Source organism: Xiphophorus couchianus, chromosome 5, assembly GCF_001444195.1.
Source record: "Xiphophorus couchianus chromosome 5, X_couchianus-1.0, whole genome shotgun sequence".
Classification (NCBI taxonomy): Eukaryota; Metazoa; Chordata; class Actinopteri; order Cyprinodontiformes; family Poeciliidae; genus Xiphophorus; species Xiphophorus couchianus.
Window position 1 is genome coordinate 17732434 of NC_040232.1, and position 27596 is coordinate 17760029.

A 27596-nucleotide genomic window follows, 5' to 3' on the forward strand; every position below is an offset into this window, starting at 1 on the left:
AAAAAGGGGAAGAAAAAAAACATGTCATTTTTTTATTACTCTTCCCTCTTTTATTTACTTCAAATAGATCAGACTGTTGTTACTGGAGGTGCCAGGTAATAAATGAAAGCATCAGGTATTAAATAAAACTCTTGTCTGAATTTTTACATTTTTATTTTACGCACATATTTAACACTTATTTATGGGTAATAACATGGAAGTTCTTCACAGATCCATAAGAATTCATGTTGAAATAAAGTCATCTCACATGGCGCTCAAAACAATACTGACATTTTGCCGAATAATTAGTTTTAGGAAAACAAAGACAAGAAGGTTCAAATAAATTACTCAGTCATGGGCATATTAAACACACTACACCATCAATATGATGCATCTCCGTGCTTTCCCTGTGGCTCTTGTGGAATAACAACATGTCCATGGTTTACAGTTCATCTTTCTCCTCTCCTGGGCAGTAGCAGGCTGCTCTCTGGCTGTTCATGTAGGGTCTGCAGCCCAGAGTCCACACTGTGTTGAACAAGGTGTCGGCTACCGTCTCGCATGCTGAGGATAAAAGGAGCAGTGAATGAGCAGCACAGAAAACGGAAGACATGTTATCTGCTGTTATGTTGCACTGATTTCTATGTAGAATAAATACAGGAGATATTAGATCTTAGTAAAAGGAAAAAGCAACCTTTTGCTCTTAGACCTCAGCAGTTTCTCACATTGTTCTGCTTTTGTTTTGTTCTTTGTAATATTTGTTGGAGGTTTAAAGTAATCTTTTACCTACTGGTAACTCTTCTAACTGGCAGTACTATTAACTGATTCAGTACAAAACAGAATCTGATAGATGATTAATGGATGTTAGCTAAAATTAGGGTGATGGCAAAGAGGCATTTTAACCTCAAACACATCAACAAAGATGAATCAAACATGAAGTCGGTCAGCCATGCTTGACTGTAATTGAAAAGGATCTAAAAAATTTTTTATAATTTAAAAAATGTAAATACATTTTTTAAAATTTTTTCCATGGATATTAAATAGTTTTTCTTATAAGTCTCGCTGTTATCTCTCCTTGGCTTTGGGTAAACTGCAAGTGCAAGTTTGCACCTAAGTTCCTTCTTCCCGTAGTTTCTGCATTTAGCTCCAAGTTAGCTAAATAAAGGATGGCACGTTGTAATATACTCTGTGTTGATTGTCAGCAAAGGTTGTAAAATAAATCAAAATGGCTTCACTAAATAATAGAGAAAATGCAGATTGCTGACCTTCGACTTTGGACACGAAGCCGAGGCTCTTCTTGAGGTCCGAGCAGATGCTGTGGAGACACCAGCGAAACTTGGAGTCGCAGCGGTACTTGTTGGAGCCGCAGGTGTCGTAACACGTGTCCAGCTGATTGCAGCACTTGGTCATCGCTGGGATTCCCACATCCATCTGGCACAGACATACAGGGGAGTACGATTTCATGTACGGTAGCTTCAAAAACCACTGAGGTTTTATTGCAGCAAAATGACCTCACTGAAAATTTTAGAAAAATACTGGATTTTATTAATAGTAAATCCCCTTTTTTTTCTGTCATGCCACTCACATCTGAAATGTTTTCGCAAATTGACTTTCTCAAGGGAATTTACAAGAATTAAATTATAAACAAAAAAAAATACACAGGGATGGAATAGTAATGGGAAAAACAAATGTATTGATGTGGAACTTATTCAATCATTGGATTTTTCTTAAATCTTCAGTGAGATTATGCTTTTTTGTAAATTTTTATCAGGTTTCCACATTTGTCTGCATGTATATATATATACTGCTCAAAAAAATAAAGGGAACACTTTAAGTGTGAAACACCTGTTTAAGTGTTCCCTTTATTTTTTTGAGCAGTGTATATATACATATATATATATATATACATATATATATATATATATATATATATATATGTGTGTGTGTGTGTTTGAGCTTGAAATTAGGTTTTATCCTCTGGGTCACATCCAAATTCATTCTATTACTCTTTCATGTATGTAATCAGATATCCTTACATAAATATTTTACATGTAGAATTCATGAGAAAAGCATTATTGAATAAAATTGATTTTTTTCTAACCCAAAAACCTGCTTTTAACTACAAAGCCTACCCCGTCTGGAACAGGAAGGCCAAAGAAGTATGAGGTGCATCCATCAGGCTCAGGCATGTTGTAACCTGGACGAGGAAGAGGCGCTTTACCTGCAACACAAAATAGAGAAAAAAATTATTTTGATGTAGGTCATGAAGCCAGCAGGACAATATACCTGTGAGGTTAAAATAGATCCATATTTGCACATAGAAACACAGAATCTAAATCTTTGACACGTCCCCCAGTGACCGGATGGCCCCTCTCCTATTACCCAGAGGCCACAGTCCGTTTCCTGGGCCTCACCCAGATAACAGAGCCAATATGGGAAAACATATTACTTCCAACTCTACGTTTAGAGTTGAAGTACATCGTACGCATTTAGGAGAAGCGGGAGAACCATTTTAAAATAAAAAAATAACAAGAGACACTTAAAACAATGTTATTCACATTCTAAAACAGAAAATGTCTAAATGTATGTTAATGTATCATTGCCATACATTTAAATTAGAAAATAGTATGTAGAAAATGTAAAGTGGTAATTAAAATGTTTTGTTCAGACAAACAGATTTTTGATAGAGGAAGATCTTAAAAGTAAATGTATATCAGCTGTCTTTAAGAGCTAAAATATCAGCTATGCTATGTGGCAGTAAAGGAAATTTGAAAGATTATCATATGATTGTGTGTCTTGCAGAGGTTACGGATTTTTTTTACTTATAATCTGAAACAAGGATGAATTTAACATTTTTGTTGAATTTTTTCAGCTATAAATTCATTTGGAAAACAATATATAAGTACTGTTAGATCTTGCAGACGCTTGATGACTCAAACAAAAGCAATAAGATCACGTGTTACTTAACCCCAAATCAAAATATGCGATACCATTAATCCAGCTCAGATTTACCATGTCTGCAGCGGTACTGGCACACTCCATCTTTTCCACCCATGAACTCCAGCATGGAGTCAAAGTAGCCGCTGACCGCCTCAAAGCCTCCCCGGAGGGAGTTCAGCCCCCAGTCCTCGCTCTCATCCCCTGCCTGGGTGCTGCCATCAGACGGTGGACCCGGTGGAGGTGGTGAGGCTTCTGGGTTTCCAGCCTCCTGACCTGCAGCTCTGAGAGTCAACAGGCCCACCAGGAGGGGCACGACGAGGGCCCAGCGTGTCATCCTGTCGCTCAGACGGCTCAGTGCGAACAGGAGTCAGGTCTTCTCAGGGGGAGGCACTGAAACTTTACTGCGTGACCTGAACTTTGAGTCGGACGTGGACAGATGTCACGTCGAAAAGCGCATGCCTGCTGAGATTTGCATGACCTGTCGCGGGAACGCGCATCGCAAAGCAATCTCTCTCTCTTTTTTTAGGTCATTTGGATACGAAAGGTGTTAACATTTATAATATATTTAAAGCACCCTTTTCGGTCAGATTTTAACGCGCTTTCTTCATCGAAAGGTGGGTGTTTTTGAGTAATGCGCGTCCTCGCGGCGAAGAATAGAAATCTCGGCAGGCGCGCACTTTTTGGCACAACACCTGTCTCACACACATGTGGAAGAACAAAGTCCAGCTGGTATCTCTGCTTTTCAGCATGCTTAGCCTTTTATCAGTCCTGCTGATGATGAGTTTGTCTGCAGACTGTTTTAATTTAATTAATTACACTTAGTCATTTTAGATTTAAGAAAAGGTTCAAATAAAGGAACACGTCATTATCAATTTCCTACCCAGTTGTGCTTTAGGGTAGCATACAGATTAACAAGTAAAGTAGAAAAACATTTAAACTTGATTTAAAACTGTTCCAACCCGATAAGAAATCAGATTGGGAGATTACTTTTGTATTTTTGCCTTTGACTGCTAAAATATCCCTCAATGAGGATTTTTTTAAAAAAGTTCAAAGTCAAAAAAGGAAAAAAAAAATTGCTAGATTCTTTCTTTCATCTCTTGAACAGGTAAAACTTTTTAACAGACTGTCCATTTATATTTTCAAGCTTTTGTACAACTAGTCAGCTCCATTACATGTTGAAAAGTACCATTTCACCTCTAGAAAATGTGGTGCCCAAGACTTTAAAATATTGCATCTCTCCTGATTTTTGACCTGAATATGTGATCCTACATTAATTCCACAATTATTTAAACCCCAGGCAAAATTTGCACCAAAGTAATGTTTTAATTTTACTAATATGTTTGCTATAATTAAACATTTTGAGAGGTCCAGCTAGATCCTGATTTCAATATTATAAACTATCTAAAGATTATGGTGATGGCAAAGAGGCCTGGTAATGTCTCAGTATTGCTGAAAATTTGCTTAAGTTGGCCACTTAAGCAAATTTGTCAAGACTGATACTCCTGTTAAACAGAATAATTATCTTTATGCCTTTCTCATTTTCTAATTAAAACAAACTTTTTGGTTAACTTTATTATTTGTTTAAAATTAATTCATTTTGCACCTCAGCTTTCCCTGTCCTGTTTCAGATTTATGTATGAAACCTATCTCAGTCAATCAATAAATCACTTTATTTTGGTAAATTGTCCACATTAAACACAAGAAACAAAAGAAAAGAAAAAAAAAATAAACCAAAAAAAACCCATCTGTTCACATAAAGTGTGACTGAATTAAATGTAAAACTTGGATTTAATTGGAATTTAGGTCTGTGAGTTACATTTTGATTTAACCCAAAACCTGGAATACATTCATTAGGGGATGAAAGCTTTTAACTGTCTCTTTTTTGATTCACACAATCTTCAGTCTTTTAAGCTGAATTGTATTTATAAGACTCATTGCTCAGTTACTGGATGGTACATTTCTCTGCTCCAGAGGCCACAGTCCATTTCCAGGCCTTTGCCCAGAGGTTAAATCAGTGAGAGTCCAACTCCTATACAACCAAAGAAGAACTCACTATAGTATTTAAAACCTAGCTAAAGACACACAGGTGCAGTATTTCTTCAGAAAATATTGATTACATTTTTTTTCCAAATGAATATTCTACTGTAACTTTGACATTTTAGATCTGTTGTTTTAAAATGTGGTTTTCCCTGATTAACACTCCGGGCCAAAAGGCGGCGATAAAACACCAGTAAACTGAGTACCAACGTTTATAAAAAGAAGAAAACATCCGCCTGAGGAAGGTACTTGACCAGGTTCAATAGATTTATGTTTGTTTGTGGACATAAATTAAGCGCATTGAAGTATCTGCAGAGGGCAGGTGATAAATGCTCATATTTCAACCCCAGTCAGACTAAGGTAGTGTTTCTGAGGGACATTTTACAGTGTTGCGCTCCTGCTGGGGAAGTTTGTTTTGACACGTGAGGAGAAAATGGCTTTTGCTAACTTATTCTCTGGACTGTCTGCTATGAGTGAAGATGCGGGGAGCCCAGGTGAATCTGACGTCACATCCAGGTAAAACGACTGATTTTCCATGGAGTAAAATCGAATAAAGCAACGGTAATGTGTTACCATTGCGTTTTCTGCATCTCTGCGCATGTCTGTTTCATGGCAACAGAAGGGAGAATGGCTCAAGACGGAAGAAATGGAAAACACAGTGGGAGATTCCCGGCTCGTACAAGAAGGTGAACTACTTAAAACATTTAAAGTCACTTGTCAGTTTTGTAAAAATCCGTTAAAGTCAACTTTGGATGTAGTTTGTCAGCCATAAAAAGACAAGTGATGCTGAGAAAATTAAATAAATCATTAGCTACAGTAACTGATGGACGTTCTTTTAAAACGTTCTGTATGTGTTTTTGTACATTTTTCTCATCATTTGCAGGTTTTTAATCAAACAGTTTATTTAAACTTGTTTATTTTGAAATAGCTACATCTGTAGAAAGACATTTGAGCCCAACTTTGATCAGTTAGTATGTTAAAACTCCTGATTGAAAGGAGAAAACCCATTTTCTTTAAAGAGATTGTCTCCAAAATGTAATACCTCTAAAATAATCTAAATGTGTCATGGTATGTTTTTGTCATTTTTAGACTTTTAGTCTGTTTTGGAAAAAATATCACAAAATTAATGGACCCTTGTCCTTTAGGCTGATGAAAACTAATGTATCAGCCCAAACACACTGCACCAAAGTGAAGCATGGTGATGGAAGGGTGATGATACGGGCCTGTTTTGACCTGGGCAGCTTGCAGTTATTGTGTCGACGCTGACAAACCCTATTTATCAAATCACTTAGTAATTAAAAGTGTGGCCAGTTGGCATTTTTATTGTTTTCTGATATAATAAAACCCTAAATTAAACCAGCGTGTACTTTTATACCACAATGTTGAGACTGCATCAACATTATCAGACATTATTAACTCAGAATAAGTCAGTCCAGACATGCCTGAAGAAAGTTATGTGCAAATGTTATGAGGTGAGCAGGTTATGAACCTGTTATCAAGTTAATTAGCAAAATATGTTTCGAAATTTCCTTTGCCTTTACTGTGTCATTTTTCTTTCTTTTTTTATAAAAGAGATGTCATCAGTTCCAGTCCAAAGACAACTTTACCTCCCGGAGCAAACCCTGCCACAAGCAGGTCACAGAGAGTGAGCGCTCTTCTCCAGCCCAGAAACATAAGCACAGCTTTAACTCCACTTACAACCGCAGGCAGAATGGCAGCGGTCAGAATTATCAAACCAAACGCAAGAAGAAGGGGAAGAATCAACATCATGATTATAGAGGCCCAAGACCAACAAAGGAGGTGAACAAAGGTTGACAGTGATATGCTCAGAGAAAATTTGAGAAATTTAGTTTTTAATCTCATCTTTGATCTCATTTAGGAGAAACCAAAATTCATGACCCAGGAGTTTAAGGACCAGAACACCCTGTTGGTGGACGGCCGTCTTGTGTGTCGACATTTTCTCTTGGGGCGATGCATTAAGGTCTGCTCCGTAAAACCTAACAAGTTACAGGATCAGAAAAAAAAATTTGATTCTCATGCTTCACTTGTCTTCATTTTGTTTACTTTTGTTTTTTGTTTATTCCTTTTTGTTTTGCAGAAGGATCAATGCCAGCTGGAGCATTTTCAAGGTTACAACGACATCATAAAAGAAGCCTGCAAATATTACATCAAAGGATTCTGCATCAACGGGCAGAGCTGCCCTTACATGCATAATATCCTTTTACCTTTTTCTTGTCTTATCGCAGAGATCACTGTCAGAAATGGCAGGACAGTTTTCTTGTTTTCCTTTACTCAGCAGCACAGTCGTTTCCGTGCAAATTTTTCCACAAGAAAGGAAACTGCCTGCAAGAAGGAAACTGCAGGTTCTCCCATGAGCCGCTCAACGACGTCACTGAAAAACTGCTGGGGGAGGTTGGTGCTGCCGCTGTTTAGGGAATCCAGAGCATTAAAGTGCATTTCTTTGTGTTGTAACATCTAAGTGAGGTTAATGTCTTCCCGCTGCAGGCCTTGGAACAAGAAAAGGCCTTTTACCAACTTGCAAAGGCAAATAAAGAGGAGTCATCAGAACAGCAGGCAGACGCACAGGAGACCAAACCTGCTGAAGAAAACAAGAACCCAGATTTTATCTCTCAACCTCTCAGGTTTGCGATGCAACACTAATATTTCACACCATATGATCAAACACAGTGGTGGCAAGATAATGCTAAGTGAATACTTTATATGTTTGTAAAAAAATTTAAACCATTTACTATTTTCTTATTTCACAGCTGTGTGCCACTTTCTGCCACTGACTGGTGGTCTATAAATTAAAATAGGTTAAAGTTTGCGGTTTTTGGACGTCTTTTCGTGGAACTGCACTGTGCGAGTTATCATTCAGGTTGAACTTGTATCCGTTTTCGTTTTCCAGGCCAAGCTTTTACAACAGCACGGATGCTGAGAAGAAACCCCTTGAGCAACCTGATGTAACAGAACAGCGTGCGTCAGACGCTGACCAACCTCCCAGCTCTTCATCAAACACTCAGAACCAACAGGAGCCAGTTTGCTACTCGGTGGAAGCCGTACTTGGACCTCAGCTGTCCAGAACTTTCTTCAATTTCTCTAAAACTCCTGCAAGTCAGGATTCTTCATCTGCCTCTCACCCTCGAACTTCTTCTGACAGACCTTCTCCAAACCAACCCAAAGCCCTCTACTCAGTTGAAGCTGTCTTCAGTTCCTATAAATCTGCGGACAATTCCTCCAACAGCCAAACACCTGATTGTCCCAGAGAGCGGACCGTATGTTATGCACCTCATGTCATTTCAGAAAAAATCCAAGCTCCTCCTTTTAGAAAAGAGGAGGCACGTTCATCTCTCAGATTTATAGAGAATAGATGTCAACAAACATTGCCAAAGAGCTTGTCGTGTCTCGAAGTGAAAAACCGCCTGATTTCAGACTCCCTACCAGTTCTCTCTCATACATCTGGGGAAGAGATGGAGGGGCAGAAAGCTTGCATCAAACAAAAGTTGTTGCATCGTCCAGAGATGTCTGCGTCTTCCAGAAGCAGAGAAATGAAGGATTCACTGGCAGGAACTAAACCCAGTGAAATCTCTACAGGACAGGCATGTCCTCTGAAGCATCCGAAGCCAAATCTCTCCAAAGGAAGAGGTGCTGTTCCAGATGAACCTGTAATTACATGTAATAGAAGAAGAGAAGCAGCTGATGTTGCAGTTCATCACTTTGAACTCTCTAAGACCCTCCCAAACTTCAAAAAGAAACATTCAGATGCCCGACCTGCTATACTAGACCATCATTCTTGTAAAAACTTCATAAAATCCAGCAGTGACACAGCAAATCAGGGAGATTTTTCATCCGAAATTAATAAAACCGGGAATAGATCGTTCAGTAGCCTTTTTGCAAGCCCGCTCACTGACAGTGTTACACCAGGATCAAACTCTTTGACTGCAGGTATGAGACCTCAGCAGTCTGCGGATGTCCAGATTCCCTCCTCGCCCTTCTTCAGCCTTTTTGCTTCCCCTCTTAGTGAGAATTCACCTTCTTTTCTAAGCTCAAAGTCTCAAACGATGGAGTCTGCTGCTCCTCCTTGCAGGAAGACGTCGGCTGAGAGTGCGGCATCAAATTCCAAACGGAGAGACTCTGATCGAAGGTGCTTCCCATCCCAGCTTGGAATGCATCACAGGCGAGCATCTTCTGAACCCTCCCAGAGCTCCAAAACTGAAAACGATGCCGTGAAACCGCAGCCAGCCACAGTTTGCAGCATTTTATCCGGCTCTCCTTGTGAGCCGTCTTCAAGTCGGACTAATCAGAACCGACCTGACGTTTCATCCCCAAAAGGTAACAGATTCTTCAGTGTTTTTTATATTTTTTTTCAAACAGACTTTAATGTATTATATTGGGTGTTATGGCAGACCAACCCAAAGCAGTTTCGTTGGAAAATGAGGAAAAAATGATTCATGGCTTCAACATCCAAACCTATGGCCTGTATTTGTATTCATCCTTTTACTCTGATATCCTCAAATAAAATCCAGTGCGGTTACACCAAATAAGCACATTCAAGTCCACCTGTCTGAATTTGACCCAAATGCAATAAATTGTAGAACAAAATTTTTTTCTGCAATCACTGCTGCACGTATTTTGGGATTTCTTTAGTTCAATCCGGATTGGGTGGAGAACATCAGTTTCCAAGTCTTGCCACACATTCTCACTTAGATTCAGGGGTTTGTACTTTAACTGGGCCTTCCTATAACACATGAGTATGCTTTACCAGTTTAACCAGCTTCATTGCACCTTGGAAAACAAACGAATGACAAGTTTTAATAAAAACGTGTCAATTTTTTCCCCCTTCAAAGTTATACAGTGCTTTGTTTTGGTTTGTCGAAAAACGTCCCATTGAAAAAACTACAATGTGAACTGAATGTGTTTTTTTTCACACATTCATTGTAATATTCGTTCGCTCTTGTGTAGACTCTTCAGCACCGTCAGTCCTGAAATCCCTCTTTGTGCAGCTGAGGCCGTACCCAGAGGACGGAGAACAAAAGGGCTCCGGCCGGAGCAGAGACCAGCCAGGTACACTCCAAGTTATTTATATACTCTGGGCAAAACGGTGTTGTATTTAACAATAGTTTGATTCAACTTGATTTTAGAAGATGAAAAGGAGAGGGCAAAAAGAATAGACGTAAAACGACACTAAAGAAGTCGTAGTAACTGATGAGGGCCCCGTTGAGAAACTAGTTATTCCAAACTAGAACTTGGCCCAGTGTTGAAGAAGGAACTAGATTTTTGATGAATAAAGCTGAAAACAAGGTGCTTCAATATTTAAGGCTGTACCTCTTATTTCCTCCACAAGGGGCAGTGTTGAAGCGCTGCCCTGAACATGACTCCCTACCATAAAAACAAAGACGTTGATTCTTACCATCCTCCACACTGTATGCTGGTGAAATAAACCTGTCTCCTCGTTCATCCTCGATTGTGTAGTTCTACTTGTTCTTAAACTTTTATTGTATTACTGTAGATATGAAGACTTGCACAATATTGACATTAATAATATATAATAAATAATATTAATATTAGTCAACACGCCGCTCAATGTAAAACCAGAATTGTAAATGGAAAAAAAATATATAAATGTTATTTATAATAAAGCAATTGTCAGGGGTGATTATGAAAAAAAAATCCTAAACGTAATCAAATTGTTTGATTTTTTTTTTTTTTTGGCAGTCTATTGAGACACCTGGCAGGCCGGCATCCCCCCTCTCAGCCGTTCTCCGTCTTTCACCAGTCCAGGTGCAAGTAAGGCTCAGGTGAACAAATCTCGCCCACACTGCTCACCTTTCAACCCGCTGGCGAACAGAGAGGGAGGCCAGAATCAGAAGAAAGAGAGCTGGTCAATGAAAAATCTGCAGCAAAACCAATGAAACACCTTTGAAAGACTTTAAAAAAAGGAAAAACCCTACAGACCTGTGATGGATGTTTTGAGTTCAGTTTGGTCTAGCTTGTATGCATTGACTAGTTTTAAATATTTCATGATTATAGGTAAAATGAAAAATCAAAATATGTAATTTAATTAAAGTGCAGCTTTTTTAGATTCAATACACTCACAAGGATATATTCCAGTGATATATTCTCAGAATTTTATAAAAGGCCAATAAAAAAGGATGTAAAACTTTGTTGGATCTGCTTTTGCATGAATTACTGCACAAGTGCGGGGTGGGATGGGAACCCAGGTTGCTATGGTAACAAACTTCAGCTCGTCTGCATTGCTAGGTCTGGTGACTCTACCGTTTGACAATACGTTCTGTCACAGTAACACTACTGACATTGATCCAAAGACCAAATGCTGCTGTTAAATAAAATTAATTCAGTTTATTTAAATTTCACCAATTGACAACATGTTACCTCAAGGGACGTTACATAAACTAAATACTTAAGTACTTGTGATTTTAAGTATTTGTGATTTCTAAGTTGTTTATTGAAATTAATTTAGAATAAGGTTGTAACACAAAATATGGAATACTCTGGAGGCACTGCATTCGAGTTTCACTTTTTGAATTGAATTACTGACATAAATTTTCTTTTGTTTTGATAAATATGTGTTGATTTAAGACTAACGAACAACCTTGATCCATTATAATTCATGATATTTCACTTTAACGTGATGTTACAGAGTTGCTCTGTTGGTTTATCATCTCCTAAAAATATATTTAGCTTAAACGTCTGATTCTCTTTTCCATGAAATTACTTTCTTAAATCTGTTCAGTTTAACCTTAATGTTCACTGCAGCGTAAAGCAAAGACATCAGGAATTAATTAACTTTATTTAAACAAGTAAAAAAGGACAAACAAGTTAATGAACAGTACAATTAATTTAAAATTATCAAAACAAAACAAACTTGCTGGTAAAGGCTAAAAACATAAACATGACAGTAATCTTAGAAATGGAACTAAAAAGTGCAACAGCTTTGTTTCACAAAGTCGAAAATTCCTGCACCTTCAGATAACAATATAAAAAAGCAAAGTTATAAAAAGGTCTGAGGTGCAGAGAGGACACAGCAGGTTGGTGCTGCTGGAGTAAAACAGTCCAGTCAGACGGGTCTGTCAGCTCTGCCGGCCCTTCGTCCACCCAATCAGCCATCCCCTCTCGGAGCTGTGGCAGCTCAAAAACCAGGAACCTGGACTGATGCAGCTTTCTCCGCTCACCGCCGAAGAACATTCGGGAAAAACTTGTAGCGGCTTTTGGACGACTGTGATTCTCAAGGGACCTCTGGGGTCTTCAGTCGTTGACCGCCAGCCCAAAGAGCCTCAGCAGCTCCTTGTTCTCCGGCTCAATGAGGTCAGCCGGCTTCTCGCCGCACTCGTTCTCCAGCTCAGGGTCGGCGCCCAGAGACAGCAGGTAGCTGAAGGGAAACCAGACAAACTCCAGGTCAGTGAAGGTGAGGCGTCAGCACAGCGGAAAGCCCTGTCTGAGTCCCTGTTTGTCTTGCAAATATCTTAGAATCTGACAAGTAACTTTTTAGCAAGAAATAGGAGCTTGTTTTAAATAAACAATTCCTCGATATTGATGAAAAAGAACTAGTTTCACTGGCAGATTATTTTTGCATAATTTGTACTTTTTTATCGATTTTAAGGAATTACTGACTTAAAACAAGCTCTTGCATGAAAAGTTACTTGAAAGTCAGTTTTGGCTTATTTCAAGTGTGCAAAGATTTCAACTAGAAACTACACCAAAAGTACTTGGTAAGATTTTGTGTTTTTGCAGCACAGCTCACAAGAGAATCCATACACTGATGGCAAACATAACTTTAATGTGGGAGGTCATGTACAATTGATCTGAAATATATTGTGAATTCATTCCATATTCAGTAGCACTTCATATGTATTGTGCAGCACTGACTGCAATTATGACATAATGATACCCAGACTTCCCTGCTCTTTAAGGAGCCCCTGATAAATTGTTGCAGAGACTCTAAATGAACCGGTGTGGATGCTCACCGTGCGATGTGTGGGAAGCCGTCGCTGCATGCCATGTGCAGCGGGGTCCACCCCTCCTCGTCTCTCTGGTGGATATCTGCCCCATAGTGCACCAGCAGCTGCACACACTCCAGATTCCCGGTCAGGACTGCCTCATGGATGGCTGCCATTCCTTTTGAGAAAGAGATCTCTTTTAGTCATTTAAATTATGCCTGATTTCAAAGCTCGCAATCCTGAAAAGGCCCCTCACCAGAGTGGTAAATGGTGTCCAGCTTGACCCTGCTGGCCCTGATGAAAAGTCCGATCCTTTCCAGCTCGCCGTGCCGGACATAGTCCTGGAAAACGACGTCGTTGGGGAAGTGGACGCTCCGGACCGGCTTCAGGGAGGCTGCTCTCTTGCAGGTGACTGGAAGGTTGCAGCGTTGGCTGTAAGCTTTGATTCCCAGGGTCTGGGACACGGGGCATCCATAGTACTTCATCCTGGAGTCTTGTTGCAGAAGAACTTGCAAAAACTTTAAGTCCCTTTAGGGGGTGTGTCTCTCTCTTGGATCAACCGCTCCTCTGAGGGTGCAGCTTCCTCGCTGTGGCTCTTTTATTCTCCCTGCTGGCCTATTTTAAGATCAGCTGCAAGATTTGGAAGATGAGTGGGCTCAAGCCAATTCCCTCCCTCCGACCCGTCATAAGCCTCTTCAGACAGCTTACATCAACACACACGACAGCCAGTAACCTCCTGGACTTGTGTCAACATCACATTTCTTGATGTTGCCCACTTAAATATATCAGTGACATTCCTTCAGCTGACAGGAAGGTAGGAGGCTGGAGGTTTCTAGTAAACACCAGGCAGGATCAGGTGAGGTCAAGTCCCCATGAGGGGCTGTTGATGGTAAAGTGAACTGATAAACAGGTTTGATTACTGTTATAGGATGTGACACAGCAGCTGATGACAATTTCTAGATTGTTTTGCATCATGATGCTGTTTACTTGTTGGGAATCAGCTTTGAATAAGAGTTAAAGTATTTCAGGAGATGAATTATACAAAGATTAAAGTTTCAGTTGTTACAAAGCAAAGTTTGGTATGTTCATAATGAGCTCATTTAATTTGGTAAAACACGGGACTTTCCATTATTTATCAACATAATGCAAATACATGCCGATTAAGGGTTACGGCTGCTTGTATGTGGGTCACTTGTCATTGCATACAGGCCCATACTGCTGCATCTGAAAGTGAGACTCGTATACAAGTCCAGCGACAAGAAAGGTTTAAGTGGAAGGAAAAATTGTGGTTGAAGTTAATAGCCTGGGTTAGCCTTAGTCCTGACAGGCTTGGGAAGCAAATCCCAGTCAAAATTCATAAGAGATTCATGAACTGCAGCCTTCAAACGCCACCAGACAGACATATTCAGAACGTTGTTCCTTGAGACTATTATTTTTAATTCTGGGAGCTTTGTGCTGCCATCTAATTCTGAGAACAAAATCTAACTATGCCAAATTTTGCATACAAAGTATCTTGATACATCTGCACACACTTAATTTAGCACCTGCTTAACCAAAACTTTTTTTTAAACAACTTTGGTTCAGGCGTAGCTAAATTGTTGCCTAAATCTGAGATGTCAGAATTGTCTTATTTGGACCAAGGAGTAAAATACCAGATGGCTCAGTGGTCCAAAGTCCTTTTAGACTTTAGATTAAAGTTAATTTTATTTGGAAATGAAGGTCCCAGAATGAAGGAAGAATGGAGAGTAATAGGTTTGCTGGAGGTCATATTTGAAGTTTCACAGTAATTTAAGAAGCCACATCATCTGGTGTTGACCCCATGAATTTTATCAAGGCCAGAACCAGAGCAGCCAACTACAAGAGCATTTTAATATTTTCCCCGACATTAATACCTAATTTACATCATGGCATAACTACACTGGATTAACAAACTCAACTAAATCTAATATATGGGACAGTAACAAAAAAAAGACGGAATTCTTTATCATTTTCATTTAGCTTATGCAATTTAATTTTAGCCTCAGCCTTGAGAATCAAATCCCAGTCAAAATTTGGGATTGTACAAGAGATGGAGAAGTATGTCCATCTCTTTTCTACCAATTCTTCCTTCTACTCAATTTTTCAATATATTTGGATAGAGCTCTGTCACCAGCTTGACCTTTTGAAGAATTTCAAATCTTCTGGACAAGTGTCAAGTCAGTCTTACTATAGTCCTAGCCAGAACATCTGGAGTAGTTTTACTATTTTGTTTTTAAACCTAATTGACAATTGGCTTTAAGTTTGTGTAATATTGGTGTACAATAAGAGCCTTGAAGACTTACAGCTACTTAAGATTAAAGAAAATAGATTTAACTAGATGCAAGTTAAGTTACCAAATTTCAAATGAATTAAATCTTTATACATGCATTTTAGAATCAGAACTATATGCAGTGGCATTTCATGACTTTAGTGCAAAAACAAAAAATCCACACATTTCCATTTTTCTTTTTTTTTTATTGGCCACCATTTCACATTTTCCACATTAATTTGAATATGATGGAATGGTTTGTTAGTCCCCTTCCCCTCCCCAACGCTGGTTGACAAACTCACCCGTCCCCCACTCTACTCAGCCCCTTTTATGCCCAAACAGACATGTTTACATTCTCTCAGACAAGCAAACATTCTCCACACGGCACCATGGCAACTATGGGTGCCGAGTAGAGCCAAAAGAGAAGCAGGAGACTGCAGTGTGGGTAAGGGGCGGGGCTGTGCACCTGTTCCTTCCCCACTTCAGATACAAGCTGACAATCCGACTAAACTGCGCCAATCTGTCTGCTTCAGTAACCACAGTGAATCTCCAATTAGGCGTGAATGCAGTGCGACCCATCAGAACCGGCTCTGGTCACCTGACAGGTCTGAGAGGGTGAGTAAGGGCCACCTCGGCCCCAACAGGGCCAACCGCCCGGCAACAGTTGGGCACGATGGTACAATAAGAATAAGTCCTAAATTAAAAAATAAAATAAAAACACAAATACCCCCAATGTGAATGCAATTAAATAAAAGATTTTACTCAAACGTTAACTGTTCCTGTTAGACAAAAATAAGTCAGTAGATATGCTGACATGAGGAGAAAGAACTGAAATATGTGGGAATGAAGAAATGGCACCCAACCCCCTGTTGGAAGATAGAAAATGGCTGGTCTCGGCTACAGATGTGAGGGGGAGGGGTCCTCTGTGTGCTACACTGAGTTTACTTTAAAAAAAAAAAAAAGATATAAAAATAAAAAATTAAAAATGAAGGATGGCCCCATGTCCCCTGAGACAGTCCTTACAAAACCCAATGGTCCTCTGGATTTCTTTAAGAGGGAGAACACTGGCAGCCCCCAAACTTTCAGCTTGCAGATCATTTCAGCTCAAACCAACACTGAACAGATTTAGTCATTTTACAGATGGGAGTCATAAACTTGTTGGGAAAATTAGTATTTCAAAAACTGGGCATCAGTGCCATTTTTTGTTCTTAAATCATTTGGTCAAAAATATACAAGGCTGTGATGAGGAGCCTTGTGTACAAGGCATTGGGGTCACTGTCCCAAGAATCCCGCAGGAGGAACGAGACCAGTCTGGGCAGAACGTGCCAAATTAAAGATTTAGATGGTGAACACCAAAAAACTGCCGAACCAGCCTTGGATGGTCAGACTGGTTGGTTCTCAGGCTAGCTTTACTGAAAGACAGTTTAAGGTGGACTGTTAATGTTCACAGGACAGGGAAGGTCCACGAGGAAGCAAAGGTGGTGGTCGTGACTGGTTGGAAAGGTTGGGGTGGGTCTCCTCTCGCCCTCTCTCTCTCTCTCTTCCTACAGCTCTTACAACTCGTCGTGTCCGTCATCGTCGCCGCCATCCTCGCCATCTGAATCATCCGCATCTTCCAAGTCCTGAGTGTGAATAACAGTGGTCAAAACACTGGCAACTTTATGCAAACACGTGCCTGTTTAAATATAGTGGTTGCCTGAAGTGAAGGTTCAAACCCTTATAGAGCAACTTCAAAAGGAATTTAGAGAAAATTGGACTTTTATTCATTCCTGCACTACAGCATTTTGAGGCAATAAAGCAATCCTTTAAAGATCTTGAAAACTGCATGTTTGTGCAATGAAACGGTCTTAAAGTCTAAGGCAGTACAAGCTATACAATGATTAGGCATTTGTGGGGAAGTGACTAAAGTGAAATGAAATTGCAGCAACTACGCAGAATTTCAAAACATTTATTGTAACCCCCAACCATTCCAGTTCAAGCAGAACGAGGCACGTGCAGCTCCATCAGGAGGCTCAGGTCTCCACAGAAAGCCCAGTGACAGCTGACCGGGCAGCTGCAATTAGACCTCTGAGAAGGGGGGCTGGGGTGGGCTCATTGTGAGACAGGCAGGTGTTAATATGGAGGAACCCCCCACCCACCAACAGTACAAATGTTTATGCGACTATCCCACTGTGGCACGGAGGAAACTTTAGAGTCGAGTTAATCAGTCTGCATCTCTAACCAAGTAAACTGCAGCAATGATGTTGACAGTAAAGTTTAAAGGTTGCCAACAAAGATTCGCAAGATGTAATTTTCTGTCTTTGTGGTTCTTTAACTCCCACCCTGATACTGCAGATATGTGAAAATATATATATGGTTTAAACCAGGGGTCTCAAACTCCAGTCCTCGAGAGCCGCAGTCCTGCAACTTTTAGATGTGGCTCTGCTGCACCACACCTGAATAGAATAATTAGGTCATTAAGGCTCTGGAAAACTGATCTACACAAGGAGGAGGTCATTAAGTCATTTCATTCCAGTGTTTTGTACTTGTGGCACATCTAAAAACTGCAGGACTGTGGCCCATGAGGCCTGGAGTTTGAGACCCCTTACAAATGCAGACAATCTACATTTATACACATTCATTGTCTATGAAAAGATATTTCAAACTGAAAAAACTTGGAAGATATGGATTTTTACAAAGTTTATGCACCGGCCTTGCCTTATTCAACCATTTAAACATGACACTTTAAAACTAAAAACTTAAAATGTCAAATAAGTGATTATAACTAGAGGATAAACTGTCCACCTATTCTATTCTATTTAGTTAAGTGCAAAAACAAAGGGTAGTTTTTGTTTTTAAATAAAAAGGTTGAAAGTTTTCTATCAACTATTTCTCATGGAGCTGCAACCCTGAAGCTCAGGATGAGCTTTAGTAAGCTCACAAACTCACATCTGTATCGATGTCATCGTCTCCTGCAGGAGCGCCTCCATCTTTACCACCGCTCTCCAAGAACTTTGTGAAGCCCTCCAGCGTTCTCTCTCCATTATAATCAATCACCTGTTGACCACAAGTAGTAAAAGCACATTAATCAGGTCAGAGAATGCAATGGAAAAATGAAGCCATGTGGCTAAAAGTTTAAAATTTCATTATGTTTGGCTGGATGTTCATCATACAACTGTAAATTATACATTAACATGTTTTTTAAAACCTTCCTTAGGTTTCCGGTACTATAAAACTTCTTAAACACTTTGCTTCACTGCACAACATAAAAGGAGACAGTGAATGACTCATTTGAGTTGAGCATTAATGTTGCAAGTAAACATCTAAAACATGCAAACAGTGAACCAGGATTAGGGACTACCGCAGTAGAACAATTAAAATTGGTACTAATATTTTAAAAAGTAATAATTTGTGCTTGTAGAAGCAGTCTTTGTTCTAGTCTGATTTCATGCAAGTTATGGAAGGATTACCTCACGATCTCCTCCTGCAGGGAAGAACTTTAGCGTAGGGAAGCTGTGGACTTTGACTGATTCGATCTCGTTGGCCGTGGAGTCCATCTTGGCCACGATGATGTCACTGCTGTCCTTGTACTTCTCTCCCAGTTGCTCCCAGATGGGAGCCAGCTGTTTGCAGTGCCCACACCAAGGAGCATCTGGAATGCAGCGCCATGTTTCTTTAGCATCACTTTTAATATTACTGCAGTATTGAATATAGCAGATCAAGAGAAACCCAAGTATACACTTTTTTTTACACTTTCTGCATGTTAATTTGGGTTCTAAATATGCTGTAAAGTGCAAACCTCAACTTCACTCTGAAATTTTCCACCTGACCACAACCAGTCAGAAAATATAAGCTTTTCCCCAGCTGTGCCTTACTGGCCATCAGCTGCGTTTCAACAGCCAGACGTGGAAAACGATCCCAAAAATAAACCTGGGATGGGTATAAAATACTCCTGCCGCTATATTTATCGTTGCAGCATTAGAGGCTGGCAACAAATTAATTGGCAGGAAGTGGAGCTGACGGGCCACGAAGAGCACCTGAAGTCAACTCTTAGATATTTGAGACAGGCTTACAAAGAAATTTCAGACTGAAGTGGAATGTCTGATCATCTGCTTTTGAGGAATTAAGTTTTAATAATAATAAATACATAAACATAAAAGACTAAAAAAAGGCAAACAAGCAAAATTATTTCTTACAGAATTCAACAAAGACGTTCTTAGTAGGGTTGAATGCAACCTCCTCAAAGTTTTTGCCCACCAGGACCTTGACAGGGGTCTTCTCCCAGTCTTCAGGGATGTCCTGGCTCATGAGGTGGGCCTGCAAAACAGTTACGGAAAGTAACACAGACAGCAGTTAGTTTTGGTTGCATTTTGGCACCAACTAGAATACAACTCCCACAAAAATAAGACATGACCTCTTAATAGAAGTGGTGCATACAGTGGGGCTAAAATTGTTCACACTATGCTACATATTTATAACAGTTAAAATGAGCCTTTAAATGGTAAACTATCTATAGCCACCGCTGCTGCTATAAGCAGCCTCTCAGGGCTTCACCTTTAGTTTGCCCTCAACAAACAGCGTGCAGAACTTTGTGATGCTCTCTGCCGTGATGTCGCTGCTCTCAGGCTTGTACTTGGTCATCTCGTCCTCCAGTGTGATGAGGCGGATGGCGGGGCAGTCCTCTTTCTTCAGGCCAAAGAACTCCAGGATGCGCTGGTTGTCGTCGATGTCGCTGTCGATGAAGATGAACAGGATCTGGACACAGAGTAGGAGATGAATGCCTGACTTTTTCATGGAAAACTGACAATAGTTTAATATTTTTAAACGATCCAAGTAATGAAACATTATTTCATTAAGGTTACCCATGAGGTTAAACAAATGCAAGTTCTCATAAAGAGGCTGCCATTTTATGCAATTCTAGATCACCTGGCAACAAGACAAGGCTGTTGCATCATTTGCCTGTTTAAGAGCCACACAAATCAAGATCAAATTGAAGTCAAGCCTAATAAAGATTAAACAACTGTCATTTAACTTAAAATTAAATACAACCATCACCCCAGCTTCAGGAATATATTGTTTTTGCAGTAAAACAAAGAAATGTTATTATCAACTACCCAAATACACTACAATAGCCCTGCTTTGAGAAAATTTGCTGCACAGGTAAAGCAGACGGACTAAACTCCCTCTGACAGCATCTGCTAATCATCCGCTTGTGGTTTTGTTAACCAAATTGCTCAGCAGCATTAAATTACTGCTGGATACAGGCTTACAGTGCATTTCTCCAAGTAAATGTCCAAGAAGCAACCAAATACATTTTCTCAGCTAGAATGAATAGAAACCCTGAATGCATTTAAGACCCGACTATCAGGTTTTTAAATTTAAGATTTGAATTTTAAAAGACACCGAAGATTAAAAACCAGGTATTGCAATTTATTGAATATTCAAAATAAATCTGTTGCTTTATGTAAACAGTTCAACACCGTTGATTCTATAACTTTCAGTAACTTCATTTGGTTGTCCTGAAGGTTGACCTACCTGACCCTTGAATCCCTCAGCAGCTTTCTTAAAGTGGTCCATTTTGTCCTGGAAGTCAGAAGCAGCTTTGGGCAGGAACATGAGGATGTGGGACTTTATGTCTCCGCCAAAGATTTTTGGTGCAGTCTGCAATAGGGAAAGATGAACGTATTAATACATTATAAGTGTATTAATAGTATGAAGGGAGAACTGTCTTGGTTTAATTTTACCTGCTCTGTGAACTCAATGACCAGCGGCAGCTGGTTGGCCTTAACGAAAGCCAAGAGCTTCTCCTTCGTCAGCTCTCCATCAAAGGTATTGCGACCTTCATCGAACTATCAAGAAAACATGGAAACACTTAGACGCAAATATTAACCACCTGGTGTCCTAGCTAATCTGCCTGTGAACCAGCAAACTACTCTAAAATCATCCAACTCTCTGCAGACCAAACAGGCCGTTTATTGGGTATCAAGAATAGCAGCTGTAGCTCTCTGCCAAGTAGCTCTTGCTGGCACACAATAGCAGAAGATAACCTTCTAAGCACTGAAACCTAAAACCAAATCCCAGTTGCAATAAACAAGCTAAAATTCACCGGCTGTTTATTGAGCTGATCCCCTACTTTAGGAGGGTTCACCAACTACAACCTTCGGATTAAAGTAAATTTACCAGAATGAACCTCTGGCCGCTCAGCAGCGGCAGAAGGTGAAAGCACCGGTACAAGTCCTAAAATGAGAAATCATCGTCATCACTATAATCGAAAGTTAAGCCATAATCAAAATAAAGGCTTGAAATATTTCACAGTGTAATCTTTAATACACATTTTACTTTCTGAATTGAAAGTTCAAACATTGTCACGATTTTTGAAGTTTGAGACGCACCTGTAGAGTGCAGCTCAATTTCCTAAATACACTTTGTCACAGCCTTTTATTCAAATTACGATCAGCCAGAGCTCACCATAAAATGTCCTGGTTGGAGTGGACATTTTATGGTGAGCTCTAGGTATCTTTTAATAACATTGAAAACTTGTGTGCTCTGCAAGACATTTTATAGACCAAATGAAAAGTATTCATATAGTAAAGAATAGAATCATGAGCTACAGTCCCCAAAAAGCTTAAGACAAAGTTTTTTTAACAGCATTTGTAAAAAAAAACAAAACAAACCCCGGATATTTGATTACTTCATTTCCGTAACTGAACCTTTGTACTTTGACCCAATCTGACAAATCACAATCTCACAAAAGTTGATTGTTCTGCTGATAAAAGGACTTCAAGACCTACCATATCAGAAGAGGTGTACTATGTGCAGTGTACAGCTAAGCTACAATTAAAGAAAAGGGAGAAAGTCATGCAAAAGTGAGAAAGGAAACTATTCACTGATTTTCTGGATTACCAGCATCTCATCCCTACCAAAAAGTGTACAAGTTTTTTTATGTTTTTATTTCCACCAAATCTCTGGATGGCTTCATGGTCTTAAAGATTTAAGTTTGTCACCTTAAAAACTGGAACCACTTTTATCATGGCAAGTCAGTCACTTTATACCTACAACATAAAACTTAGTCTGGGATGATCAGTGATCATTAAACCAGTTTAAGGTTTAATGACTATAAGCAACTCCAAAATAACAAAACTGATAAAAGGATATGGCATTTAAGTCAATAAATTCATTAGTTGATGGAGAGTGGTGCTTGGACAGGCAGACCATTCTCTAATACAGCAAATAGCTCAATACCGCTAAGTCATTCATTAACCGGTGTCAAACATAACCCAACAACCAAGACGTTGAATGACCTCAGAGGAACTAGGATTAGTTCTGCAGATGAAGATATTTGACACTTCATCTGCAGCATCAAATTCCTGAAGGTGTAGATCAAACACCAGCAGGGTGCCTTCAGTGGCTAGATCACCATTTCACATGCCTCCATTCCATAACCAAAAAAAAAAGATAACCTACATTAAGCTGACCTCAACTCGACCTGAAACACTTTAGAAGCTGCATCTTAGACATTTTGTAAAATCAGATCAAATGGTTTAATGCACCGCTCAATTTTAAATCTCTCCAAGTAGAAAGTCACCTTTTTGAAGAGGATGACACCATCTTTGGACACCTCAAACTTTGAGTAAATGTCGTCACTGGAGGTCATGGCGAAGGGAACATCATCCATGGCTTCAGCTGCTTTTTCCAAGGCTTTGGCGTCAGCAGACTCAGCATCCTGTAAACAAAGAAAACAGTAGCATTCAGCAAGTTTTGTACAATTCTTAAAGACAGAGGCTTAACCTGTATTAAGGCCTTATGATGGGCTTAAAAGGAAGATTGAGCCAAATACTTCTGTTCTGGAGACCCACCTTAAAGAATCCAATGACTGCCACCTCATTGTCAGCAATCAGGGACTCTGCTGCAGTGACCTCAGTCAGGGTGGCAACAGCAGGCCCTGTGCGCTTCTTCAGCCAGTTGACGATGTCATCTGCCTGCCTGCCAGCTGCCGAAAAATAAAGAGATCATCAATAAGTGTGTAAGAAGCTGGCTCAGACAGATGCAGTGAATCTGAAATTATAGCGCCTAAATGAAGTAGAGTTTCTAATGTGGATAAACTGAAAGATGGAACCCTCTTGTGAGAATGCTTCAGTGGCTTTGACAGTGAAAACGACAGCAGAAACTTCTGCAATTTTTAGCAAAAACTTCAAAGTGCTTCAAGCAAAAGTGAAGTTTGCCTTCAACACAAAATTTAAATGAACCTTCATTTCAGGTTTACATTAGTTAAAAATGGGGCTGATTGTTTATGAAAATCGTTTTCACCCCCAAACTGTTCAGTGTTTTGATGAGGGAAAAGAAAAAAAAAAAAAGTGGGGCAAGGAATTTATAAAAATTTTTTATCTGAAATGGCACTGATGTTATTAATCTAAACTTAGATGTCTCACTTTTGAACAAAACGGGTGCTGCAACAAAGCAGCAATTTCTCAGAGACGGTGCCTGCGGTCCTGGTTGAGCTGGATGTGGGAGGCGGTCGAGTCATAAAAACTAGATCCAACCCACAGTAGTCACTTCCAAGCTTCCTGTCCCTCCCCTCCCTTTCCTAAAGGAGTCAGACGCAAGTCGGCCGAAGAGGCGACGTGAAGAAATGCACATAGGTCTGCCCCGACTCAGCTTCAGCATGAGCGGAACATGCCGAGGAAGCCCGGCCCACCTGCACTCTGGTGAAAGCTGATTGGTCGGCTTACTTTTTGATGCTGTTGTGCAAGCCAAATTGCCAGAGTGAACAGAGTCTGCAGGCCTGGCTTTGAACCATTCATTATCATATTTTTAGATAATTTTAAAGCATAATACTTCTTGTTCTGAGAAGAGCTACTCAAAAATCACGACATGTCATCACTGCTGAAATTATTCAAGTAGTGATCAAGATAAATTACTGTAAAATCTGCAAGCAGCTAATATCCAGACAGACCATCTACAAATGCCAGGTTGATATGGATGAGTATGTTCCCAGTGACTGCACTGTAACTGTGTCACTCACCAGAGTACTCCTTGGGAGACTCCTTCTCTCCACCCTTGAAGAACTTGATGGTGGGGTACCCCCGAACGCCGTACTCCTGAGCTAGCTCGCTTTCTTCAGTGGCGTCCACTTTGCCGAGGCGGATTTCTGAGTCCTCGGCCTTCAGCATGCCGGCAGCCTTGGCGTACTCTGGAGCCAGGGCCTTGCAGTGGCCACACCATGGTGCATCTGTGGAGAGCAATCAAGAGGATTTCATGGGTCGTTGCAGCAAAATATGAGCAGAAAGACAAAGTGGGAAATCATCTTGATTCAGGAGAATTCAACTGTAGGGAGTGGTACAGCAGAGAAAGATAAAAGTAGCTAAACAGAGTTTTGATTTAAAAACAAAATAAACTGTACACGAGCTGCATAAGTTAATAAACTTTGATGCATTGTCTTGCCGACATACATTATGGGAAAGTTTTTAATGTTTTTTTAACAACCAGAAATAAATCTTGTGAGTACTAGAGCTGACAGAAAGAATTTCTGTTGCCTTTGAAGAATGAAGGGAAATGCTTCATCTCAGATGCATATAGATGTCAGACCATACTATTTTAAATTGTTTTACAAACAACTGGCAAATAACTGATTAAAGAAAATTTGTTTTTAAACAGAAAAGCTAGTTTGTCTAATTTTTATATGCAATATTTATTTGCACAGAACACTACGTGATAAGGATACGTTGTATGAAGTCTCTCCCTTACATGGTTATTTTATCCAAAGTTTTTGACTCAAGAAAAAAAACATTCAATTTGCAAAAAGTCAGATGTCTTTTCCTGATGAGATTCTTTGTAACAAAAACCAAGCAGAAATTATGCATTAGGCAAATATCAATTCTGATAAACTAATTTTTTGTTGTAATTTTGTTTTTTTCCAAAGGGTCGTGCTGGTTTTCACCTCAAGATAATACATTTATTAAAAGCAGAAGCAATAATGACTTATCTTTTCATACACTTGTTCAGTATCCAAACTGTAGGAATCCTACATCTTGCTGACACATCCTCTTCTCCACCAGTGTTGTATTTTAGTTTCCACATCGACATGCTTTTAGTGAGGCAGAAATATTTACATATCTTTTACGTTCCTTGTTGAGGAAATGTACACAATATATTTCAAACTTCCCAGTGAGGAATTACTAAAGCGCATCTACCCCGTCTTAATTATGTGCTGCAGGTTAATTCAGGTCAGACTCTTACTGTAAGGTGAATCTACTATTCCAGTTAATTTAAACTACATGTTTGAATTTTACTCAACAGATTACTGAAAGAAGGAGAAAAGGGATGGATAAAAAACCCTATGATGAGTTTAAAAGTGTCCTTTAGAGGCCATCTTTGCACATTCCAACCAGATGGCAGTGACACGTCTAATTAAGTGGAAAGCCTCGCATCACTTGTCAGTGAGCAAAACTTCCTTGTCCAGTCCAGTCAACGTAAACGTGCACGCATACATGAACTTTTGTAAAGTACACGTCAACCTAGCTGCACACCACAGCAGCTACCACGTACGTCCGCCCAGCTGAGGACGTACGTGGGCACTTACTCTACTTCTCACCCGGTGCTCATTGGTCGGCGTCGGCCCACGGCCCCGTTTGACTGGTCCACACTGCTGTCACACAATTCACGGAGCAGGTCCCAACAATCCGACAAAAGTGTAGCGGGATGGGCCCGGATGGCCCGTCAAGATTTGATGCAAGCATTCAAGAACTGATCTGGTTCAACGCAGGTCCAACCATGTTCTCACTTATTTAGCTGGGGGGCTTATGGTCCATGAAGGGGCTACGAAATCTGAAAGTACTTGTGCGAAGCCACAGCTGGCAATCGAAACTTGCAGCTCTTTTCTCATCAACTCAAGGCGTTAATAAGAAAGTGGCAGCCAACCAGGATATCCCAGGAACAAAGTTGATCTCAACGACGATTAACTGCTAAAATTAATTTAGCAGTTCATTTTACCTACCACCAAAAGAAAAAAAAAATGCTAACGTTTATCTGGTGCTAGGCTGTCCGATTGAACCAGAACGCCTGCAAAATACAGAGAGCCCACCATCTGAAATGCAATGTCTAGTTTCTTCCCTCTAAAAAAGTTTAAAAAGCAGTTAGCCAAGTAAGCTAACTGATGCAGAATTCATCAAAAATATATATGCGCCTTATGCGTTAGCGGTTCCTCCAGCTGCAGCCTAAAACCTGGAAGTTCAACGCTAACATCAACAGCGGAAAGTGCAGCTAGCGTCGGCTAGCAGCGTGGAGTACTTACAGAATTCAACCAGGAGGTTGGGATGAGCCAGGAGAGCCTCGTCGAAGTTACTTTTCTTCAGCACCAGGACATCTTCTTCTTCTGCGACTTCAGCCCTGCTGGCAACGGCCAGTGTACACAACAGCCAAAACTTAAACATAGTTGTCGTCGAGTTTTCTTCTTGATTACAGAGGCGAGAGCTGCAGACGGAAATGGTCGCGAGTTAGTAGATCAATTCGTATCAGTTTGTGAGTTTTTTGTTTTCTTGTTTAGGGTTGGGAGAGCAGCTGGTATTTTTGTGTCTACCGCTACTAACGTGGCAGTGCACGCAGAAAACCGGAGGGGGGTCAACTTCAGTGCGCATGCGCATTTATGGGGCCGAAAGCAGTTCGTGTTGAAATGTGACTGGACCACGGCAGGCTGCACCTGGAAGTGAAAAGTGGGTCTCCACGAAACGCTGCAGCCGAGAAGAAAACACAGCCGCTGTGAGCACGTGATGGCGCTTCATCAAAACAATCACCGTATTTAATTATTACTCAAACGTAATATGTAAATAATTCGCTTTTTTTTGCTATATTTTACAGCTTGCAAATAAAATATAAATAAAATAAAAATACGGCAAGTCCCGATCTACCACGAATTTTCTAATGTTTTTCTTTTCAGTGAGGGTTTCTTTCTCTTAAAAAATAAATTACATACTTTACAGGGTGTTTTTTATTTTTCAGACTCGTTCGATCTTGTCCAGATTTATGCATTTTTTTTTAGTTCAGATATATAAGTAAGGGGTGGTCTAATTACAGATGCATTTCACTATATTATATTATCAGAAAGTTTAATTCTATTTAATTAGGGAAACTTATAAATTTACATAAACACATTTGCCGCACAGTTTAAAGAAACAGCGCATGTGCGTGCAGCGTAACAGAGGAGTGGCTGTAGCGGGAAATTTTGAAGTTGTTCAGCCGGTAATGTTAGAGATCAGATCCAGAAATACCTCTACGGGAAACATGTATGAAAACAAGCATTTCAGGTAATAGGTGAGGCTATTCAGTCACTGTAAAGAGCAACAGCTAAACAGTGGGACGAATGCACACAGATACATTCAATTTCATTTTCTAAAATTGAAGAAGCTTGTGGAAGTGTAACATTT

At 40.0% G+C, this 27596-nt stretch overlaps 4 protein-coding genes across 5 annotated transcripts; 1 reads left to right on the forward strand and 3 right to left on the reverse strand.

Annotated features, from left to right (window-relative positions):
* Positions 1-136: 136 nt before the first annotated feature.
* LOC114143999 (group XIIB secretory phospholipase A2-like protein) lies at positions 137-3306 on the reverse strand. The gene is made up of 4 exons (XM_028016420.1): positions 2989-3306; positions 2109-2197; positions 1242-1407; positions 137-540 (listed from the first exon to the last, which is right to left on the reverse strand). Exons 1-4 carry the CDS (start codon positions 3248-3250, stop codon positions 422-424), a joined length of 636 nt encoding a protein of 211 aa, XP_027872221.1. The 5' UTR covers positions 3251-3306; the 3' UTR covers positions 137-421.
* A 1847-nt stretch (positions 3307-5153) lies between these two features.
* LOC114145413 (uncharacterized) lies at positions 5154-11118 on the forward strand. Of its 2 annotated transcripts, none has more exons than XM_028018967.1 (10): positions 5154-5469; positions 5567-5639; positions 6526-6753; positions 6833-6934; positions 7052-7166; positions 7256-7365; positions 7459-7595; positions 7862-9285; positions 9916-10017; positions 10669-11118. In XM_028018967.1, the coding sequence occupies exons 1-10, from the start codon at positions 5387-5389 to the stop codon at positions 10674-10676; spliced, it is 2382 nt and encodes a 793-aa protein (XP_027874768.1). In that variant the 5' UTR covers positions 5154-5386; the 3' UTR covers positions 10677-11118. The 2 variants fall into 2 exon arrangements, with proteins under 2 accessions (XP_027874768.1, XP_027874769.1); XM_028018968.1 differs by having other exon boundaries at positions 5573-5639.
* Positions 11119-11805: 687 nt separating this feature from the next.
* On the reverse strand, positions 11806-13509 carry ppp1r27b (protein phosphatase 1, regulatory subunit 27b). Its single transcript, XM_028017588.1, has 3 exons — positions 13168-13509; positions 12939-13089; positions 11806-12343 (listed from the first exon to the last, which is right to left on the reverse strand). The coding sequence occupies exons 1-3, from the start codon at positions 13394-13396 to the stop codon at positions 12220-12222; spliced, it is 504 nt and encodes a 167-aa protein (XP_027873389.1). The 5' UTR covers positions 13397-13509; the 3' UTR covers positions 11806-12219.
* A 2245-nt stretch (positions 13510-15754) lies between these two features.
* p4hb (prolyl 4-hydroxylase, beta polypeptide) lies at positions 15755-26803 on the reverse strand. The gene is made up of 11 exons (XM_028017589.1): positions 26468-26803; positions 24200-24406; positions 23034-23167; positions 22763-22900; positions 20922-21026; positions 20713-20838; positions 19732-19932; positions 19374-19494; positions 18648-18829; positions 18127-18234; positions 15755-16820 (listed from the first exon to the last, which is right to left on the reverse strand). Exons 1-11 carry the CDS (start codon positions 26604-26606, stop codon positions 16752-16754), a joined length of 1530 nt encoding a protein of 509 aa, XP_027873390.1. The 5' UTR covers positions 26607-26803; the 3' UTR covers positions 15755-16751.
* Between the last annotated feature and the right edge of the window lie 793 nt (positions 26804-27596).

Excerpts from the sequence above, each read along its gene's own strand:
- LOC114143999 (XM_028016420.1), bottom strand. The coding sequence starts at position 3,250 with ATGACACGCTGGGCCCTCGTCGTGCCCCTCCTGGTGGGCCTGTTGACT. Across the intron at positions 2,198-2,988 it reads CCAGTACCGCTGCAGACATG|GTAAAGCGCCTCTTCCTCGT; the intron begins GTAAATCTGAGC and ends TTTGTGTTGCAG. Across the intron at positions 1,408-2,108 it reads GCCTTCCTGTTCCAGACGGG|ATGGATGTGGGAATCCCAGC; the intron begins GTAGGCTTTGTA and ends TGTCTGTGCCAG.
- LOC114145413 (XM_028018967.1), top strand. The coding sequence starts at position 5,387 with ATGGCTTTTGCTAACTTATTCTCTGGACTGTCTGCTATGAGTGAAGAT. Across the intron at positions 7,366-7,458 it reads CTGAAAAACTGCTGGGGGAG|GCCTTGGAACAAGAAAAGGC; the intron begins GTTGGTGCTGCC and ends TTCCCGCTGCAG. Across the intron at positions 9,286-9,915 it reads TGACGTTTCATCCCCAAAAG|ACTCTTCAGCACCGTCAGTC; the intron begins GTAACAGATTCT and ends GCTCTTGTGTAG.
- ppp1r27b (XM_028017588.1), bottom strand. The coding sequence starts at position 13,396 with ATGAAGTACTATGGATGCCCCGTGTCCCAGACCCTGGGAATCAAAGCT. Across the intron at positions 13,090-13,167 it reads GGACACCATTTACCACTCTG|GAATGGCAGCCATCCATGAG; the intron begins GTGAGGGGCCTT and ends CTTTCTCAAAAG. Across the intron at positions 12,344-12,938 it reads GGCTTCCCACACATCGCACG|CTACCTGCTGTCTCTGGGCG; the intron begins GTGAGCATCCAC and ends GTTTCCCTTCAG.
- p4hb (XM_028017589.1), bottom strand. The coding sequence starts at position 26,606 with ATGTTTAAGTTTTGGCTGTTGTGTACACTGGCCGTTGCCAGCAGGGCT. Across the intron at positions 21,027-22,762 it reads GTGTCATCCTCTTCAAAAAG|TTCGATGAAGGTCGCAATAC; the intron begins GTGACTTTCTAC and ends TTTTCTTGATAG. Across the intron at positions 20,839-20,921 it reads TCATTGAGTTCACAGAGCAG|ACTGCACCAAAAATCTTTGG; the intron begins GTAAAATTAAAC and ends TCCCTATTGCAG.